We start from the raw sequence: 18484 nt of genomic DNA, 5'->3' as shown, positions 1-18484 counted from the left end.
GAGATTAGGAATAGGTTACAAAACTGTATTTTATGATCCCATTTTTTTAAAAAAAGACAAAAAACAAGTATACACCGTATACCCAAAAGAGATTCAGGAAGAGGTTAACAGCTATTTTAGTTTTAGGTGTTGCCATAGATGACTCCTTTTCCTCCAGCTTTTCTATTTTTTCAAATATTTTTAAACAAGCATGTGTTAATTTGATAAGAAAACATCTTAAATAAAAAATCAAGATACAGAGATATTAAGTCATAGATTTTGTCACATAGATTTATTTTATTATTATTTTTTGAGACAAAGTCTTGCTCTTGTTGCTCAGGCTGGAGTGCAATGGCATGATCTCAGCTCACTGCAATCTCCGCCTCCCAGGTTCAAGTGACTCTCCTGCCTCAGCCGCCCGAATAGCTGGGATTACAGGTGTGTGCCACCATGCCTGCTTAATTTTTATATTTTTGGTAGAGATAGGGTTTCACCATGTTGGCCAGGCTGTTCTCGAACTCCTGACCTCAGGTGATCCGTCTGCCTCGGCCTCCCAAAGTGCTGGCATTACAGGCGTGAGCCACCACACCTGGTGTCACATAGACATTTTTATCCTATGTAGACTGAATATATGGAATCTTGACTTTATAGTACCACTATAATAGCAACTTAAATACCACTCAGGAAAATCTGAGGATGCAATACAATATCTCTGATTCTAGTTTATAATGAAAAAATGACAGCCTAGGTGAAGTGTATTAGACATTGTAAATCTCAGACAAACCCAGGTGCAGTACAGAGCTCCAGGAGTCCCACGTGGGAACCTGGGAGTCCTCCATGAGTGGTGAAAGTTAGGGGAAATGCTGAGTACTACAAAAGCAGCCACAAACTGTTGGAGGAGGAAGCACTCCATAGGTTCAGCTCCCTGGCTCAACCACACCTCACATGCCAGTACCAAGGGTGGCCTTCTTAGTTCCTCTCTCACCCAAAATGTTTCAGTCCAGTCTAGCAGAGTCTGCAGATCCAGATATCTTCCAATGTTCTAATGGAAGTCAATGGGAAAATTAAGAGTTGCTTTCCAAGTATTTAATTTGTAGTCAACCTAGCCTAAAACTGAGTGTCACTGGGCCTCAAAGACTTTGCTTTTTGCAGGACCAATATGAAATGGAAAATAGAGTTGAATGGGAGAGAGGCTGTGGTTTACTACAAGGAAGAACCTTCTACTCTGGGACTGTACAGGAGAGGAAGGAGCCATCTCGTGAGGCAGCAAGCCATGCAGGAAGAGCCTAGCCCTGGGCAGGGGTGGGCGCAGATGGTACTAGGGAGCCCTTCCAACTCCACCTGCTGGTGGCCAGCACCTTCATACACCACTTGGGCTCCCCCAACCTTCTGGATACTCAGGTCTTGTGCATTCTCTTGTATCACAGAGAGACACAAATGACTGTCTAGTTTTTAGTGTCCATTTGCTACAACAATCAAAATGTATAGAATTCAAAAAACGCTTTAAAAAGCTCAAGTTTAAATTTAAATTTAACTGAACCTCAGTATTTGATAGATCTCCTTTTTTTACTCAAGTGAAAAACAGCTTGGGGCTGGGCATGGTGGCTCACGCCTGTAATCCCAGCACTTTGGGAGGCCAAGGCAGGAGGATTACTTGAGGCCTGGAGTTCAAGACCAGCCTGGCCAACATGGCGAAACCTTGTCTCTACTAAAAATACAAAAATTAGCCAGGCACGGTGGTGCACGTCTGTAATCCCAGCTACTTGAGAGGCTGAGAGATGAGAATCACTTGAATCTGGGAGGCGGAGGTTGCAGTGAGCAGAGGTTGCAGTGAGCCGAGATTACGCCACTGCACTCCAGCCTGGGTGACAGACTGAGACTCTGTCTCAAAACCAAACCAAACAAAACAGAACAAAACAAAACAAAAACCCCCATAAAAGAAAAACCAAAAAAACAGGTTGGGTGCAGTGGCTCACACCTATAATCCCAGCACTTTGGGAGGCCAAGGCAAGAGGATCACTTAAGATCATGAGTTCAAGACCAGCCTGGGTAACATAGGGAGACTCTGTCTCTACAAAAATAAAAGAAAATGAGCTTGGTGTGGTGGCACGTGCCTGTAGTTCTAGCTACTCGGGGCGCGGAGGTGGGAGGATTACTTGAGCCCAGGAGGTTGAGGCTATAATCATGCCACTGCACTCCAGCATAGACGACAGAGCAAGACCCCAACTCTAAAAAAATTTTTTTTTAAATAAAATAAACAAATAAAAAACATTAGTAAGCAAAGCAACTGATCTCTAGTGAGGTGAACTCAAGACAAGGGTCTGCGGGAGTTCTCTCCACAGACTGCTATGCCAGAACCAGGGGAGAGTTTAGATAGCCAGGTGTGAGAGGCAATGGGAAGAACGAGTTCTAGAATCTTTGCTACTGACACAGCCATTTCTGGTTGGTTTATGGAGGGTAAACCCATTGAACTTCTTCAATGTTAAACAAAAATTCACCATCACCATGGTCAACTAAAGCAAAAGGCTATTAGACAGGTTGAGAAAATGATTTTTTTTTTTTTTTTTTTTTTTTTGAGACGGAGTCTCGCTCTGTTGCTCAGGCTGGAGCGCAGTGGCACAATCTCGGCTCACTGCAAGCTCCGCCTCCTGGGTTCACGCCATTCTCCTGCCTCAGCCTCCAGAGTAGCTGGGACTACAGGTGCCCACCACCACGCCCAGCTAATTTTTTGTATTTTTGGTAGAGACGAGGTTTCACCGTGTTAGCCAGGATGGTCTCAACCTCCTGACCTGGTGATCCGCCCGCCTCGGCCTCCCAAAGTGCTGGGATTACAGGCGCAAGCCAACGCACCCAGCCAAGACACTGATTTTTGAAGACATGGTACTTATATGACAACAAATGAAAAGATCCCAGGACACTAACTGTCTTGAAGCATTCACTACTGCTGAGTGAGAATGCTCTACACTTGACAGTTAAAAAGGGGGGCAGCAGGATTTATAGTGGTGTACTTAAGACAAGACTATACTTGTCTGTCAGCAGCCAGGATAAAAAGAAATGATGTGGCTCTGCCCTGATAAGCCAGCGGGCAGGCAGATTCCCACAACATCATCTCCATCTCATGCCAGCCCCGAAGCCGGAGGTCATCATTGCATGTTTCACAGGGTTTTCCCCAAGCAGAGGTGATTTGAAAGGAACAGTGGACAGAAGATGGACAAACAGGTGGGAAGGATGGGGGGACACTGTTAAGATTCTGATAGCTGAGCAGAGTTTTGGCTGGAACTCTGGGGTTGCTATCATCAGACAACCATTTGCTATTTAAGCAGCAGGTCAGATCGTATTTAAACTGTCCTCATAAGGAAGATGGAATAACTGAGGTCTGTGTGCAGTGCAACCTTTTACTTGGTTGCAAAGCCCCAGTAATCCTCAATAAGGGACAAGGTCTCTGGCTCCCAGCATTTCTTCAATTCTCTAGCAGCCCTTGGATGACCCAGCACAGATCAGATTTACTCACCCAGTGTTTCCGATCAACATCTTCATCTGCATCCCACTTGCGAGTTAAGAAAGGGTGTTTTTTGCTGATTATTTCCCCTTCGAAGAAGGTTGTAAGGGTTGGATACTCCTATGGTAAAAACCCAAATATCAAAATAAGATGTTGAGTGAGAGTTTTTAACCTTTTTACAAAGGAAGAATAAACTTTGCTTTAACTTCTTTCCAGTACCTAGACACTGCTACCTGACAATCCAAACCAGAGTTAGATCGCAGCCAGTTTGCCAACAGGCTGTGGCAATGGACCTGAATCTAAATCACCCAGAGAATGAAGGGTTTCCTGGATTTTGCCAGCAGCAGACAGCCCTTCTTTGACTTCAATTGTTACATGCTAGTCTCCTAGAAAATAATTTGGATGTTTCCACAAATAAATTTTTAATATTCTAGCATACAAAGCAGATCATAACTTGGTAGATTTTACTTTCCAAGGTTAGACCCAAAGAGGCTCCAAAATCACTGTGTCTACCACTAAGGCTCCCTCAAGCCACTGGTTCTCCAACTGGCTCAGTCATTTGTCCCTTTTACACCAATTCTCCAAGGTTCCAGGGTGGATTTTGGGGTAGAATACTTTTTTATTTTTCCTGAGACAGAGTCTTGCTCTGTCGCCCAGGCTGGAGTGCAATGGCACAATTTCGGTTCACTGCAACCTCCTCCCACACCCTGGGTTTATGTGATTCTCCTACCTCAGCCTCCCGAGTAGTTGGGATTACAGGTGGCTGCCACCACGCCCACCTAATGTTTGTATTTTTAGTAGAGACGGGGTTTCGCCATGTTGGCCAGGCTGGTCTCGAACTCCTGACCTCAGGTGATCCACCTGCCTTGGCCTCCCAAAGTGTGAGGATTACAGGTGTGAGCCACCGCACCCAGCCTAGAATACCTTTTATTTTGGCCAGGCACGGTGGCTCACGCCTGTAATCCCAGCACTTTGGGAGGCTGAGGTGGGAGGATCACCTGAGGTCAGGAGTTCAAGACCAACCTGACCAACATGGAGAAACCTCATCTCTACTAAAAATACAAAATTAGCCGGGCGTGGTGGCGCATGCCTGTAATCCCAGCTACTCGGGAGGCTGAGGCAGGAGATTGCTTGAACCTGGAGGCGGAGTTTGCAGTAAGCCGAGATCACGCCATTGCACTCCAGCCTGGGCAATAAGAGTGAAACTCTGTCTCAAAAAAAAAAAAAAAAAAAAAAAAAAGTAAATACTTTTTTTCAGTGTTCTACATGTTCAGAGAAACTTCTAGTAATGAACTATACAAATGGTCCCTGAAGGTAGTCTTAGAATACCTTGATACATAGGGATACGTTTAATTCTGTCACATGAACTAAGAACAACTTATATGAGGAAAAACATATGAACTAAAAACAATTTATATGAGGAAAAACATATGTAAATCGTGTCTGAATGTAAAAACCACACCGTTGAAAACGTAAGCAAGAAGCCGTGTGCTGGCGTGGGTGCTTTGTTAATTGCTCTTTGTTCATGCGTTAATAAGTAGGCACCAATGATTTTAAAAAAGATTAATAAGACAAAAAGTTAACACCGTAAAAAGTCTACAATTTCTCTGCATTTGTAGAAACCAACCAAGCACCCACCTCTCAGGCTACCTTGCCAAGCCCCTGGTGTCTGCCAGGAGCATGGTTATGAGAGTCACTGGCCTGGAAAACCACAGATTACAGTCCTAACGTCAAGGACTGCAGAAGGCCCACGTTTTTCCTTCAGATCAGATGTAAGCCCCTCTTATTCTGCATCAAACACCTCATTCTGATGGCTTTGCCACATCTACCAACCTGGCCTGCATGTAGTATAGGACCTTCCTGAGAGAGGCTGCCACAGTAAAAGCCACTGGCGCAGAGGCTCCCAGGAAACAGAACGTCACCACCGCTGCAGGTGGCTCAGGAGGCCTGCTTTAGGATGACACCAGGGAGGGGATCTGTTTCCTTAACAGTGACCTTAAAATATGATAAATCTAATACTGCCCCAAACCCACAACCCCCCTATCCTAACACTGTTGCTGGATTCTTCACATAAATATTTAAATACATAGACTGAAAAAATGAGAGAGGAGAAATTTTCCTAAATGTAAACCTAATTTTTAAGGTATAAGCTAACTTTTTTTTTTTTTGGGGGGGGGGAGGGACAGAGTCTTGCTCTGTTGCCCAGACCGGAATGCAGTGGCGCAATCTTGGCTCACTGCAACCTCTGCCTCCCGGGTTCAGGTGATTCTCCTGCCTCAGCCTCCCAAGTAGCTGGGATTACAGATGCATGCCACCACGCCTGTCTAATTTTTTGTATTTTTAGTAGAGACGGGGTTTCATGGTGTTAGCCAGGATGGTCTTGATCTCCTGACCTCATGATCCACCCGCCTCGGCCTCCCAAAGTGCTGGGATTACAGGCATGAGCCACCGCACCCAGCCGGTATAAACTAACTTTTAATTATAATCTGTTCTAGGAAAGACTACTAAGGAAAAAAGTTCTCAATAAATCAGCACCTGCATTTGAGATTTTAAACTAGAAGCTTTTTTTTTTTTTTTTTTTTTGAGATGGAGTCTCGCTCTGTCGCCCAGGCTGGAGTGCAGTGGTACAACCTTGGCTCACTGCAAACTCCGCCTCCCGGGTTCAAGCAATTCTCTGTCTCAGCCTCCCGAGTAGCTGGGATTACAGGTATCCACCACCACGTCTGGCTAATTTTTGTATTTTCAGTAGAGACGGGTTTCACCATCTTGGCCAGGCTGGTCTTGAACTCCTAACCTCGTGATCCACCCGCCTCGGCCTCCCAAAGTGCTGGGATTACAGGCATGAGCCAACTACAAACTGTTTATATTATTTTTCCAAGTTTCAAGCTTTAATCTTTTTTCTGAACTTCCTTGAAAGGGATAGGATGAAATGATAAAGAGGTTTTAATACAAGGCCAAGCCTGGTGGCTCACACCTGTAATGCCAGCACTCTAGGGGGCCAAGACAGGAGGATCACTTGAGCCTAGGAGATCAAGACCAGCTTGGGCAACATAGTAAGACCCGGTCTCTATTTTAAAAAAAGGGAGGGGTGGGGAGGAGGTCCTAATATGATTAAAACACTTATGGTTTAAATCACTAGTTTTCTTAATGAATAATTCTGCATTGACTTCTTTGTAAACATACTTTAGGCAGTATATCAGGGTAACTACAGGGTACCCTCAAACTTTGAGAATTAAATAAAATAAATACCTAATAAATGAGATTCAGTGTGTACAGAAGTCACTGAAAAGATAAAATATTCTCAGAGCAGGAACAGGAAATTCAAGCACTTTATTACAGCCCAATGAGGGGTAATTTATAGAGCGGACGAAAAACCATGTCAGAAGAAAGGATATCGAGAAATGAGTAACAGAGGCAGCAAAAGCAGGAGTGGGCATCCCTTGGTGGGTCTGGCTGTTGTCAGACATTTAAGTCCCCCAACTAATCCTCCCACTGATTCCAGGCTCACCCAAAACTGTGTGGTGATAGGTACCACGACTTTCCATGTAGACCTGTCTTCTGGGGGATTCACATTCAATTGGCCGATAAGTCAACAGGAACTTCTGGAACATACAGGAATCTCATTCTCTGACAAAAACTGGCACTTTTGTTTTTGTGAGTTTTGGTAGGTGTGACCTGTCTCCCTAGTTAAGCACAAGTCTAGCACAACTTCAGCTGGAGCTTCCAACCCTTCCAAACCCAAGTAATGAGTAAGTGGGGGGCCTGCCCATGGCCCCCAAAGGCTGGGCTCCCAGGTACCCCCTGAAAGCTGCTGGGTTCCCCGGAAAGGTCGCCTCTCTTGACTGACGGATGGCTCAAAAGTGCAAAAAGAATGTTATTTCATATTTATTCTTTACATTTCTAGAATTTCACTTCCGGAAGGCATGAAAACAAACTTTAAAGCTCCGTTTTGCAATGTGGCAATTCCTCAAAGAGTTAAAAACAGAACTATCATTCGACCCAGCAATCCCATTATTGGGTATATACCCAGAGGAGTATAAATCATTCTACTATAAAGATACATGCATGCAAATGTTCACTGTAGCACTATTCACAATAGTAAAAAGTGGGTCAACCTAAATGCCCATCAATGACAGATTGGATAAAGAAAACGTGGTATATATACACCAAGGAATACCATGCAGCCATAAAAAGAAATGAGATCATGTCTTTTGCGTGAACACGGGTAGAGCTAGAGGCCGTTATGCTTAGCAAACTAATGCAGGAACAGAAAACCAAATACCGCCCTTATAAGTAGGAGCTAAATGATGAGAACTCATGGGCTCAAAGAAGGAAACAATAGGCTCAAGCCTGTAATCCCAGCACTTTGGGAGGCTGAGGCAGGCAAATCACCTGAGGTCAAGAGTTCAAGACCAGCCTAGCCAACATGGTGAAACCCCATCTCTACCAAAAGTACAAAAAAAATTTAGCCTGGTGTGGTGGTACATGCTACCTGGGAAGCTGAGCAGGAGAACTGCTTGAACGTGGGAGGCAGAGGTTGCAGTGAGCAGATATTGCACCACTGCACTCAAGCCTGGGCAACAGAGCGAGACTTCATCTCAAAAAAAAAAAGAAGGGAAGAACAGACAATGGGGCCTACTTGAGGGTAGAGGGTGGGAGAAGGGAGAGGAGCAGAAGAAATAACTATTCAGTACTAGGCTTAGTACCTGGGTGACAAAATAATCTCCACAACAGTTACATAGGTAAACCGTGACATAAGTTTATCTATAGATCAAACCTGCGCATGTACACCCAAGCCTAAAATAAAAATTAAAACAAACAAACAAAAAAGCTGTGCTTGTTTGTGAATGTGAGGTAGCTAAGAGGCCATTTATCTCCTTTTTTTTTTTTTTTTTGACACTTATCTCCTTTTTTTTTTTTTGACACGAAGTCTCACTCTGTTGCCGAGGTTCGAGTCCAGTGGCATGATCTGAACTCACCACAAACTCTGCCTCCTGGGTTCAAGCGATTCTCTTGCCTCAGCCTCCTGAGTAGCTGGGATTACAGGTGCCCGCCACCATGTCCAGCTAATTTTTGTATTTTTAGTAGAGATGGGGTTTCACCATGTTGTCCAAGCTGGTCTCGAACTCCTGACCTCAGGCGATCCAGCTGCCCTCAGCCTCCCAAAGTGCTGGGATTACAGGCATGAGCCACCGTGCCTGGCCTATCTCCATTTTAGTAGATACTTTTCCGTATTGTATACGTGAGGAAGGCAACTACTATGACTTAAACCCAAATTATAGTTTAATTAAAATAAATTAAAAATTTGATATTTTTGCCAGGCACGGTGGCTCATGCTTGTAGTCCCAGCAATTTGGGAGGCCAAGGTGGGTGGTTCATCTGAGGTCAGGAGTTCAAGACCAGCCTGGCCAACATGGTAAAACCCCATTTCTACTAAAAATATAAAAATTAGCCAGGTGTAGTGGCACATGCCTGTAATTCCAGCTACTCGGGAGGCTGAGGCATGGGAATTGCTTGAACCTGGGAGGTGGAAGTTGCAGTGAGCTGAGATCACACAACTGCACTCCAGCCCGGATGACAGAGCAAGACTCTTCCTCAAAAACAAAAAATAAAAATAAAAAATCGATATTTTAACAAACATAAATGGAAAAGAAAAAAACCCAAATACAGGTACAAAATTTATTCAAAGATTCATTGTAGTTTTCTGCATTTTACTATTATCTACGGCAACCATATACTAGACTTATAATTTTAAAAGTTATCAGGCTGGGTGCGTTGGCTCACGCCTGTAATCCCAACACTTTGGGAGGCCAAGGAGGGTGGACATTTGAGGTCAGGAGTTCGAGACCAGTCTGGCCAACATGGCGAAACCCTGTCTCTACTAAAAATAAAAGTTAGTTGGGCAGGGTGGCGCACGCCTGTAATCCCAGCTACTCGGGAGGCTGAGGCAGGAGAATCGCTTGAACTTGGGAGGCAGAGGTTGTGGTAAGGTGAGATCACATCACTGCACTCCAGCCTGGGTGACTGAGACTCTGTCTCAAAAAAAAAAAGTTATCGGCCGGGCGCAGTGGCTCACACATGTAATCCCAGCACTATGGGAGGCCTAGACGGGCGGATCATGAGGTCAGGAGATCGAGATCATCCTGGCTAACACGGTGAAACCCCATCTCTACTAAAAATACAAAAAAATTAGCCGGGTGTGGTGGCGGGCACCTGTAGTCCCAGCTACTCAGGAGGCTGAGGCAGGAGAATGGCGTGAACCCAGGAGGCGGAGCTTGCAGTGAGCCGAGATTGCGCCACTGCACTCCAGCCTGGGTGACTGAGCGAGACTCCACCTCAAAAAAAAAAAAAAAGTTATCACATAGTTGCACAACTTTGTGAATACACTAAAAACCAATGAACTGTATACTTCAAATGGGTGAAATGTATGGTATGTGAATTATCTCAATAAAGCTACTAAAAAACATTATTTAAAAAGAATTCTTCTACATCTAAGGCCTGAGCAGGACTTGCTTTAACGCAACACCCCTGCAGCAGCATAACGTGGTCTATTTATTGCTCGACCAGGAACAGGCAACTCTGGGGAGGGTATGTGCTCATCGAGGCCACGCCATCTGCAGAGGTTCTGTTAAGAGCCTAGGGCTCCCCTTGGGTTAGCCCCCATTGAAGGGCCATTGTCAGTGCCCCCTCCTCAAAGGAGCCTGACTGCTGCTCTCGACTCACGGGGGCTTCCTAAAGGAAGGGCTATTTGTTCCCGATGGAGAGCTCAATGCCATTAGCATTTCTGTATACTTCTTCAAGATTTCGAATGCTACTTACCATTTCTGTGCAGCTTCTTATCACCCAAATGACTGGTTTTGGAGTCAGTGTTAACATTCCAATGCCTTACACACTTGCTGGTTTCCTTACGAAATTCAGTGTTTATGTTCTGCACCCAGTTAACTAATGTATTTGGCTACCTGAGAGTTGAGCATATTCTGTTTTAGTATCTTTTCTCCTACCACAAACCCAAAGGCTGGAATCCTGTATTTTGCTATCACTTCTACTCCTACTTGATTTGATACAATTCTCGAGTTAAAGAAGAAATACCTTTGGTCTCAACAACAAACTTCATAGGAGATCCTTAATCAGTTAAGCTTCTAATAGAAAAGCAGATAGGAACCAGGAGCCAGAAACTTGTCTTAAGACTGAGGCTCATCAGGACTTTACAAGAGAATCACATATTAGTACCATATTTGAGTCTGTCATTTTCTCTAACATTCTTTCCTTACCCCCAGAACAAGTCCATTGATTGTCTTAGACAGAGCAGGGATTTTTTTTTCTTTTCTTTTTTTGAGACAAAGTTTCGCTCTTGTTGCTCAGGCTGGAGCGCAATGGTGCAATCTTGGCTCACTGCAACCTCCGCCTCCCAGGTTCAAGTGATCCTCCTGCCTCAGCCTCCTGAGTAGCTGGGATTACAGGCACCTGCCAACATGCCCAGCTCATTTTTGTATTTTTAGTAAAGATGGGGTTTCACCATGTTGACCAGGCTGGTCTTGAACTCCTGACCTCAGGTGATCCATCCACCTCGGCCTCCCAAAGTGCTGGGATTACAGGTGTGAGCCACCATGCCCGACCCCAATTTTATTTTTTTTTTAAAGAGAGAGGATCTTCCTAGGTTGCCCAGGCTGGAGTGCAGTGGCTATTCACAGGCATGATCACAGCACATTGCTGCCTTCAAATCCTAGCCTCAAGCGATACTCCAGCCTCAGTCTTCTGAGTAGCTAGGACTACAGGCACACACCACCATGCCTGGCTAATTTATTAAAAATTATTTGTAGCGACAAGGTCTTGCTATGCTGTCCAGGCTGGTCTTGAATTCCTGGCCCCAAGTGATCCTCCTGCTTTGACCTACCAAAATGTTGGGATTACAGGTGTGAGCCACAGCACCCAGCCTGGAGCAGGAATTTTTAATTCTCAACTTCGCAGATGAGGACACTGAAAGAAGTTAAAGGTCACAGATGCAGGAAGGGGCAGAAGAAGAATGCCACCCCAGCTCCTTTCCACTGCCCCATCCAGCACAGCACTCTGTCCAAATACTGCTGGATCATCAGACCATGAGAGCTGACAAAGGCCAGAGGCCCCCTGCAGCTAGGTCCAGCCTGGGCATTCCCAGCATTCGGAGGGCCAGTCCAGCTACCTCCTTCCACTTCCTGTTTCCTTGCTAATGGAAAAGAAAGGATGCTCCTCCTTGCTTTCTAAAGTCCCAGGAGTTCTGAGGTTTAGAAACTTGGTTCAAAGAAAATAAAATACTCTGCACAGCAGGTACTTCTGCTGGAGACCAGATGGTCACTTCCCTTTTTTTTTCTTTTGAGACAGGGTCTTGCTCTGTTGCCCAGGTTGGAGTGCATGGTGATCTTGGCTCACTGCAACCTCTGCCTCTCTGGTTCAAGTGATTCTCTGTGCCTCAGACTCCCAAGTACCTGGAACTACAGGTCTGTGCCACCATGCCCGGCTAATTTCTTTTTTTTTTATGTTTAGTAGAGATGGGGTTTCACCATGTTGGCCAGGCTGGTCTCCCTACCTCAAGTGATCTGCACGCCTCAGGCTCCCAAAGTGTTGCGATTACAGGCATGAGCCACCGCGACCAGTCAGTAACTTTTCATTGTTCCAATGAACTAAGAGGCTTAAAGAACTTAAAAGCTCATTTTTTATAGGACTGATGCTTATCTCAGAAACTGTTAAACTTATGATGAGGGTGGCAGCTATATTCTTATTATTTTTTCCCCCAAAAAGGGTTAAAAATAAAATCAATAGTGTTGGTTGTGACAATTATGACGTACTTATAAACTTTTCTTTAAAAGATTTGTGAATCTGTACACTTCTCAACAAGACACACTGAAACTGCCTGTTTTATGTTCCCTATACAGTAGCAATGCTCAGGAGTAGTCTGCTTTAATTAGGCCTCAAGGAGTTGAGACCGCCTGCCCTGAACCCCAATGAGCCTGTGGAGCACACCACAGACTTTCTAGTGCTGGTTTGTGTGAGCAAGTGCTTACCTCAGTAAGGCCTTTAATCTTCAAGTACCCACAAAGGTAAGAGTTCCCCGTGTCCACGTGCTGAAAAGAAAGGATACACAGCCTGTCACAAATAGATAAACTTACTAGGGGACATGCAGGAGGGTACTCTGCAAATCCTGTGAGGCCAGACTGGTGGTCAGTGAACACCCAGGGCAGTCCAAGGCTCACCCAGTCTCTGGAATCTTGATAAGTTCTCCCCACACACATGCCTGTTCTGCCAAAGCAAACTGATCCCAAGACCCTCTCAACTTTCTTCAGCTGAATATCATGAGACTGAAGTGCCTTTCTGAAATGGGGTGCCCACTCAAATTCATTTTCTGTACTATCTTCAACACATGTCTCCCGGTCATCTAGAGACCTTGAGCATTGCTGGGCACAGGGCCTCTGTCTCTGCCTGTACACGTGGTGTCATCCCTAACCTCAGGCTTGACTTTCTTTCTAATGTCTTTCAAGCCTTTTTCTATTTCTGTGTTGCTCAATCATTGGTCTAGGAGGTCTGCTCCTCTTCTAGTTTTTACACTAAACATCATCCTGCATTATCTCTTTATGAAATGGGCAGACCGTTCAGAAATGGCATCTTATAAAGATTTATGTGGTATAAACTTCAGTTATGAACCAAAATGCCAACCAAAAGTCTGACTATATTGTGAATGTCCACTCTGTGCATTTTATATATGGATGCTGTGTTTCTTAATGAAAAGAGTCAGGAGCCTAAAATAAATAGAAATAACAGGCATAGTAGACTTTGAGGTTTAGCAGTCACCAATTACTGGTTGCTGAGACACTGCCGGATGCCTACCCAACAAACAATTTCCTCCTTTTTCACGCTGGCAGGGCCCAGTTTTTGCTCTGGTACCTACCTACCACGTAAGACTTGGTCAACCTGATGGATCTAAGGCACACAGGTGTCCCTATCCCCTTGCAAGTCATGTATTTAGGGTTGAGTGACCCATTTCTGGCTCATCAGATGTGTAAGTCTCCTGGGTGCATCTGTGAAAAATCCCTGGCTTTTGAAGAGGCGCATGAGGAAGAAATGGCTTTTTTGTCCCCTAGTGGTGACAGTATCCGCATGGAGTGTCCAGTCCTGGGGGAGACATCTAGACCACAGGGGAGAAATAGGCCAGGAAATGCTGAGGATGGTAGTATAGAAAGATGGAAAAAATTGGGCCCATCGTAGGCCTCTGAATTAACCAACCTGAAGCCACGTCACCTCAAAACTCCTCCTGATGTGAGATTTCACCCAAATCTATACAGACTCATTCTGAATAGGGAGTTTCAGATTTCATGACAATTGGATTCACTTACAAGGTAAATCCTTGAATTAAAGCAAACCAAGTACAAGGGTACCTGTGGTACACTGAGATTTTAATGTTAAGTGAGGTCTTATTTCAAGAAATTAGAATAGTTTTGTGGCATTTATCAGATTTGTGAACCTGATTACTTCCAATTATACCATAAATCAAATACTAAGCCATGCTTAAAAACTGTAATGAACTTAGTCAACCAGATGATGTCAGCACCAAAGCAAATGAACTTCAATGAAGCCAAAGTGCCTTCACAGTTTGGTGCTGGTGACAAAGGTATTCCCTGTGAAAACTGCCAAAGCATTTTAAATATCCTCATCTGCTGACCTTGGCATTGGACATTATCTAAAACAGCTAATCCACACTAACATGGTTCAGCAAAGAACTTTTATTAAAGGACACATAATTCTAACCTGAGTCTTTAAATTTCATGTATGCAATTCTCATTGAATTCGATATAGTTTGGGGTTTCACAGCTGCTGAAAAGTGTATCAGGTGGCAAGGATACTTGCTAATAAGATTAAAAATTGAAATGTAAATTGGCTAACATTTTGCATGGATTATCACATGCTCAAGAATCAGAATTTCAGCTTGGCCTCCATTCAACCAAGTGTCTCTCTACTCTGCCCAAACTGATCTTGATAATGGTTGGTGAACTCAAATACACCACAACGCATACAGCTTTTGCCAAATGGCAGGCGAGCATCTCAAGAAAGATAACAGGGCACGTGTTTAGCAAGAAGGTGTCACAGCACAGCTGTGTCCAACGGCTGTTCTTTTAAATATTCCTTTCACAGCGACCAGGGCTCCCTTCTACTGCTGGCTTCTTAGATGGCAGAGGAGGAAAGAGGAGTCACAGTAAGTGGGGGGTGGAGAGGAGACCCAGTCAGAAACTCACAAAGGTTTGAGGAACTCTTTACACTAGAATCACAGAAAAGAAAGTACTCCAAAACAACAACAACAACAAAAACACAAGAAAAGATGCACAACAGCACAGTCATTATAGAAATTCAAATCAAGACTACAGTGAGAGACCACTTCAAAAACACTAGGATGGCTACAACAAAAAAGATGAACAGTGAGTGTTGGCGGGGATGTGGAGAAACTGGAACCCTCACCCACTGCTGGTGGAAATGTAAAACAATGCAGGGCCAGTTTCTCAAAATGTTAAAACACAGTTACCATGTGACCCAGCAATTGCACTCCCAGGTAGTTATCTACCAAAGTGAAATATACATCCACATAAAAACTTGTACATAAATGTTCATAGCAGTATTATTCATAGTAGCCAGAAGTGGAAACAACCCAAATGTCCATCAACTGATCACTGGATAAACAAAATGTTGTATATCCATTCAATGGACAATTGTTACAATGAACGATGCAAAATAAAAAGGAATATAAGTGCTGATACATATTACCATACGGATGAACCTTGAGGACATTATGCTAAGTGAAGGAAGCCAATCTCAAAAGGACAAATACTATATGATTATATGAAATGTCCAGAATAGACAAACAGCAACAAAAATAGATAAGCAGTTGCCTAGGATTGAAGTGGGGGTTATGGCTAAGGGTTACATACAAGGTTTCCTTTTGGGGTGATGAAAATATTCTAAAATTAGGTTGTGGTGGTGGTTAAACAACTGTGAATATACTAAAAACTATTGAATTGTACACCTTAAATAAGTGAATTGTATCTAAATAAAGATACAAAAAGAAAGAAAGAAAACAAAACAAAACAAACAAAAAGAAGCTGAGTTATAAAAGGCAGAAGTATTTTAAGTCTAAGAAGGCTGTGTCTGACAAACTAGTCCTGGCTGAAAAACCAGATGATGGGGCAATTCACATGCCACTGACTAGTCGTGATGATGACCAAGCAGCTCACCAATCCAGATGTAGGGCAGCATTCATTGGCATGACCACCACCCCCACCATCAGACATCTTACTCAAGTGGCTCCCAGCCATCCACCAGGTTTCTGCTCTGGGCTGCCTGAGACCTATCAGCCCTGCCCCAACTCAACCACCGCTTCCCCTGGTTCATGATTCTCCTTCTGAAAGGAGCTCAGAAGTGATACCCTAATGACAGAAGGGAGCAGCAGTTGCTGCAGTAGCCAAAGCAGACTCCCCTTTGACGCCTGGCTATCCTGCCAATTGTCCCCTACTACATCAGAAACCATCAAACTGAACAACAGGGACAAATCCAAGATCATCCCAAACGTGACCCACCCAGGGATCTCACCTCCAGAATTCTATGACTAGGTGCAAAACAAACCGAAAAACCCCTGTACCTTCATACTCGACTCTCACATTTTAAGAAGAGGATCACTACATTAGGCACACAGTTATGAAGACAAAAATATTTCAGCCACAATCGTATTTCCATTATAATAAATATCGTGGCTCATGATAGAACTTTACAGCCCAAAGATATGATTAACATGACGATGCTGTTTCAAGTAAGCAGAGAAAATGATTTATTCCCACAAAGCAGTATGAGAATAAAAGAGTGATGAGTGCTCCGCAGTTAGCAGAAAGGCACCCTCATTGTCTTTTGGATGGGAGACCTACTCTTCAGAAGTGAAACTAAGATTTGTTTTAAATGACCAAAAGGAGAGCTTGAGGAATAAATATACTGTACATTCCACCCTCACACCCCAGGGGGGTGGGGCGGGGGGAGGCAGTGGGGCAGCACACAGTGCCTTTCAGAGGGACAGGTGTTTGGAGGGGCTTCTGGGAACAGCCTGGCAGATGAGGTGTCAGACTAAGGAAAAAAAGGGCAAAGGGAAGGGGAAAGGGGTCCTTAGTCAGGCAGGGGTAGGTATAGAGGAGGAAGAGTTTCGTGGGGAGGGGAGATAAAAGAGTATTCACCACTGCCACTCCATTTCAGCTGGCAAAAAGTGTCAAGCCTGAGAAGAGTGAGGTGTGGGAAAGGCCCAGACAAGTGAAGCTGTACTTCCGAAGCTGATCAGGGACTGGCAGCAGGTATTCAGGAATCCAGGTCAAATGGGGGGAGGCAACTGGACATGAACTAAAATTGGGTGAGTTAGATTTCCCAGTACATGGGTACCAGAGACTAAGAGGAAGCCCTGTGCCTGTGTAGAGAAAAGTTAAGAACAGGAAAGAGGGTCCCCTGGAACCAGGATCGAGCAAGACGAAGGTATGGGGTGGGGAAGTCTGGATAGAGGCCAGGAAGACTGGGAAAAGACTGCAAATGGTCCCAGAGCAGGGGCAGGAGGCCTGGGGGTGGAGAAGCTGGAAGGAGCTGGGTGCCTGGACCATGAAGAGACAGAAGCAGTGAGTGGAACAGGGGACCCAGGAGGCAACATCCCAGCAGACTGTGAGCAGCACTCAGGGAGTGAGTGCCTGGTCTTGAGGTGAGGCCAGGGCCTGACCACTCAGTTGCGGGTTAGGTGCTCCCCCGTCTGGGGGTCTGATGAAGCCCTCCTAAGGAGATCTCAGGAGGAGGAAGACCCCAAGGCCTGCGGATTCCTGGAACTGAGGAAGGGGCAGGAGGACATGTCTCAGGTCTGAGAGAATCTGACGTGGGCCCAGACATGGGGAGGGTCCCAAGTCTGGTGAAACCAATGGAGAGTTCTTCAGGGTCTGAAAAGGGCTGGTGGCAGTCCCTGATCTAGTGACGACAGGTCATGGGGAGGAAGGACCCAGGCCTTCTCCGAGTCATGAGGGGCTTCCGGATCCCAGACGGGCCGGTCACGGGCTTCAAGTCTGGGAGTGTTCGGGGTCCGCCAGGAGCCGGTCACGACGGGCTCTAGGTCCGAAGGGGCAGGTCAGGGCTGGGGCTCGGAGAGTGTGAGACACAGGCTGGGAAGGTCCCGGGTGGGAAGCGCCGGGTGCAGGAGGCCCCGGCGGCGAGGGCCTGTTCCGCGGCTGCGGGGTCGAGGAGCCGAAGCGGGCACGGCCCGTGAGCGCCGCGAGGAGGCCCTCGGGCCCCGGCCCGGCCCGGCGCTCACCTGCAGCACCACCTCTACGTCGTACGAGTTCCCCTTGCTCTTCTGGTGGCCGCGGAACTTGGAGCCGCTGTAGAGCAGGCTGGTGGCCACGCCGGGCTGCTGGGTGTTGATGGGTGGCGGCGGGATGAGTGAGGCCGCGGAGGCAGCGGAGGCACCGGCCGGCGGGGGACACTCGGTGCGGACCGGCATCGCGGGGTCCCCCGGAGCCAGGGCTGGGGGGAGTGGGAGAGGAACCGCCGCCGCCGCGCGGGAGCCGAGGAGGGTGGCGGGGAGGGAGAGGCCGGGGCGCGCACGCGCGGGGTGGGGGCGGGAGGGGCGACCACCCGCCCGCTGCCTGCGGAGCAAGCGCTCCGGCCGCCACCGGGACCCAGGGACCTGCAAGCAGGGCCTCCCAGTCCTGAGCTGGGTCCCCCTCCCGACTTGCCCTCGCGCACACATACACACACACAGACACTCACAGACACACAACACACAAACACACACAGACACACACACACCCCGCCCCTTCCGATTGGCTCAGGCGAGCCTGGGGGGCGGGAGCAGGCTCACGCGGCGCTTCCGCCCATTGGCGGGAGGAGAAAACACGTGGCGCGGTGCGCGAGCGGCCCGCTGGGACTTGTAGTCTCCTCGCCGAGGCGCGGCGTGGAGGGGGCGGGGCGAGGTGCGTT

At 46.2% G+C, this 18484-nt stretch overlaps 1 protein-coding gene across 3 annotated transcripts in view; it reads right to left on the bottom strand.

Annotated features, from left to right (window-relative positions):
- GID4 (GID complex subunit 4 homolog) overlaps positions 1 to 18448 on the bottom strand; it is a 29307-nt gene extending 10859 nt beyond the window's left edge. Inside the window, exons 1-4 of one of the 3 annotated variants that reach the window (XM_063599190.1) lie at positions 17817 to 18388; positions 12517 to 12576; positions 3491 to 3598; positions 683 to 1021 (exon numbers count right to left, since the gene is read on the bottom strand). In XM_063599190.1, the coding sequence (XP_063455260.1) occupies positions 698 to 1021; positions 3491 to 3598; positions 12517 to 12576; positions 17817 to 18254 (930 nt within the window). In that variant the 5' untranslated portion in view covers positions 18255 to 18388 and the 3' untranslated portion in view covers positions 683 to 697. Of the gene's footprint in view, positions 1 to 682; positions 1022 to 3490; positions 3599 to 12516; positions 12577 to 17816 lie in introns of those variants that run through there. The other 2 variants (XM_034942300.3, XM_034942301.3) reach the window with 2 other exon arrangements.
- Positions 18449 to 18484: the final 36 nt, after the last annotated feature.

This window comes from Pan paniscus, chromosome 19, assembly GCF_029289425.2.
Source record: "Pan paniscus chromosome 19, NHGRI_mPanPan1-v2.0_pri, whole genome shotgun sequence".
Lineage (NCBI taxonomy): Eukaryota > Metazoa > Chordata > Mammalia > Primates > Hominidae > Pan > Pan paniscus.
The sequence above is the reverse complement of the archived record's forward strand: the minus strand, read 5'-3'. Positions and strand labels throughout refer to the sequence as shown.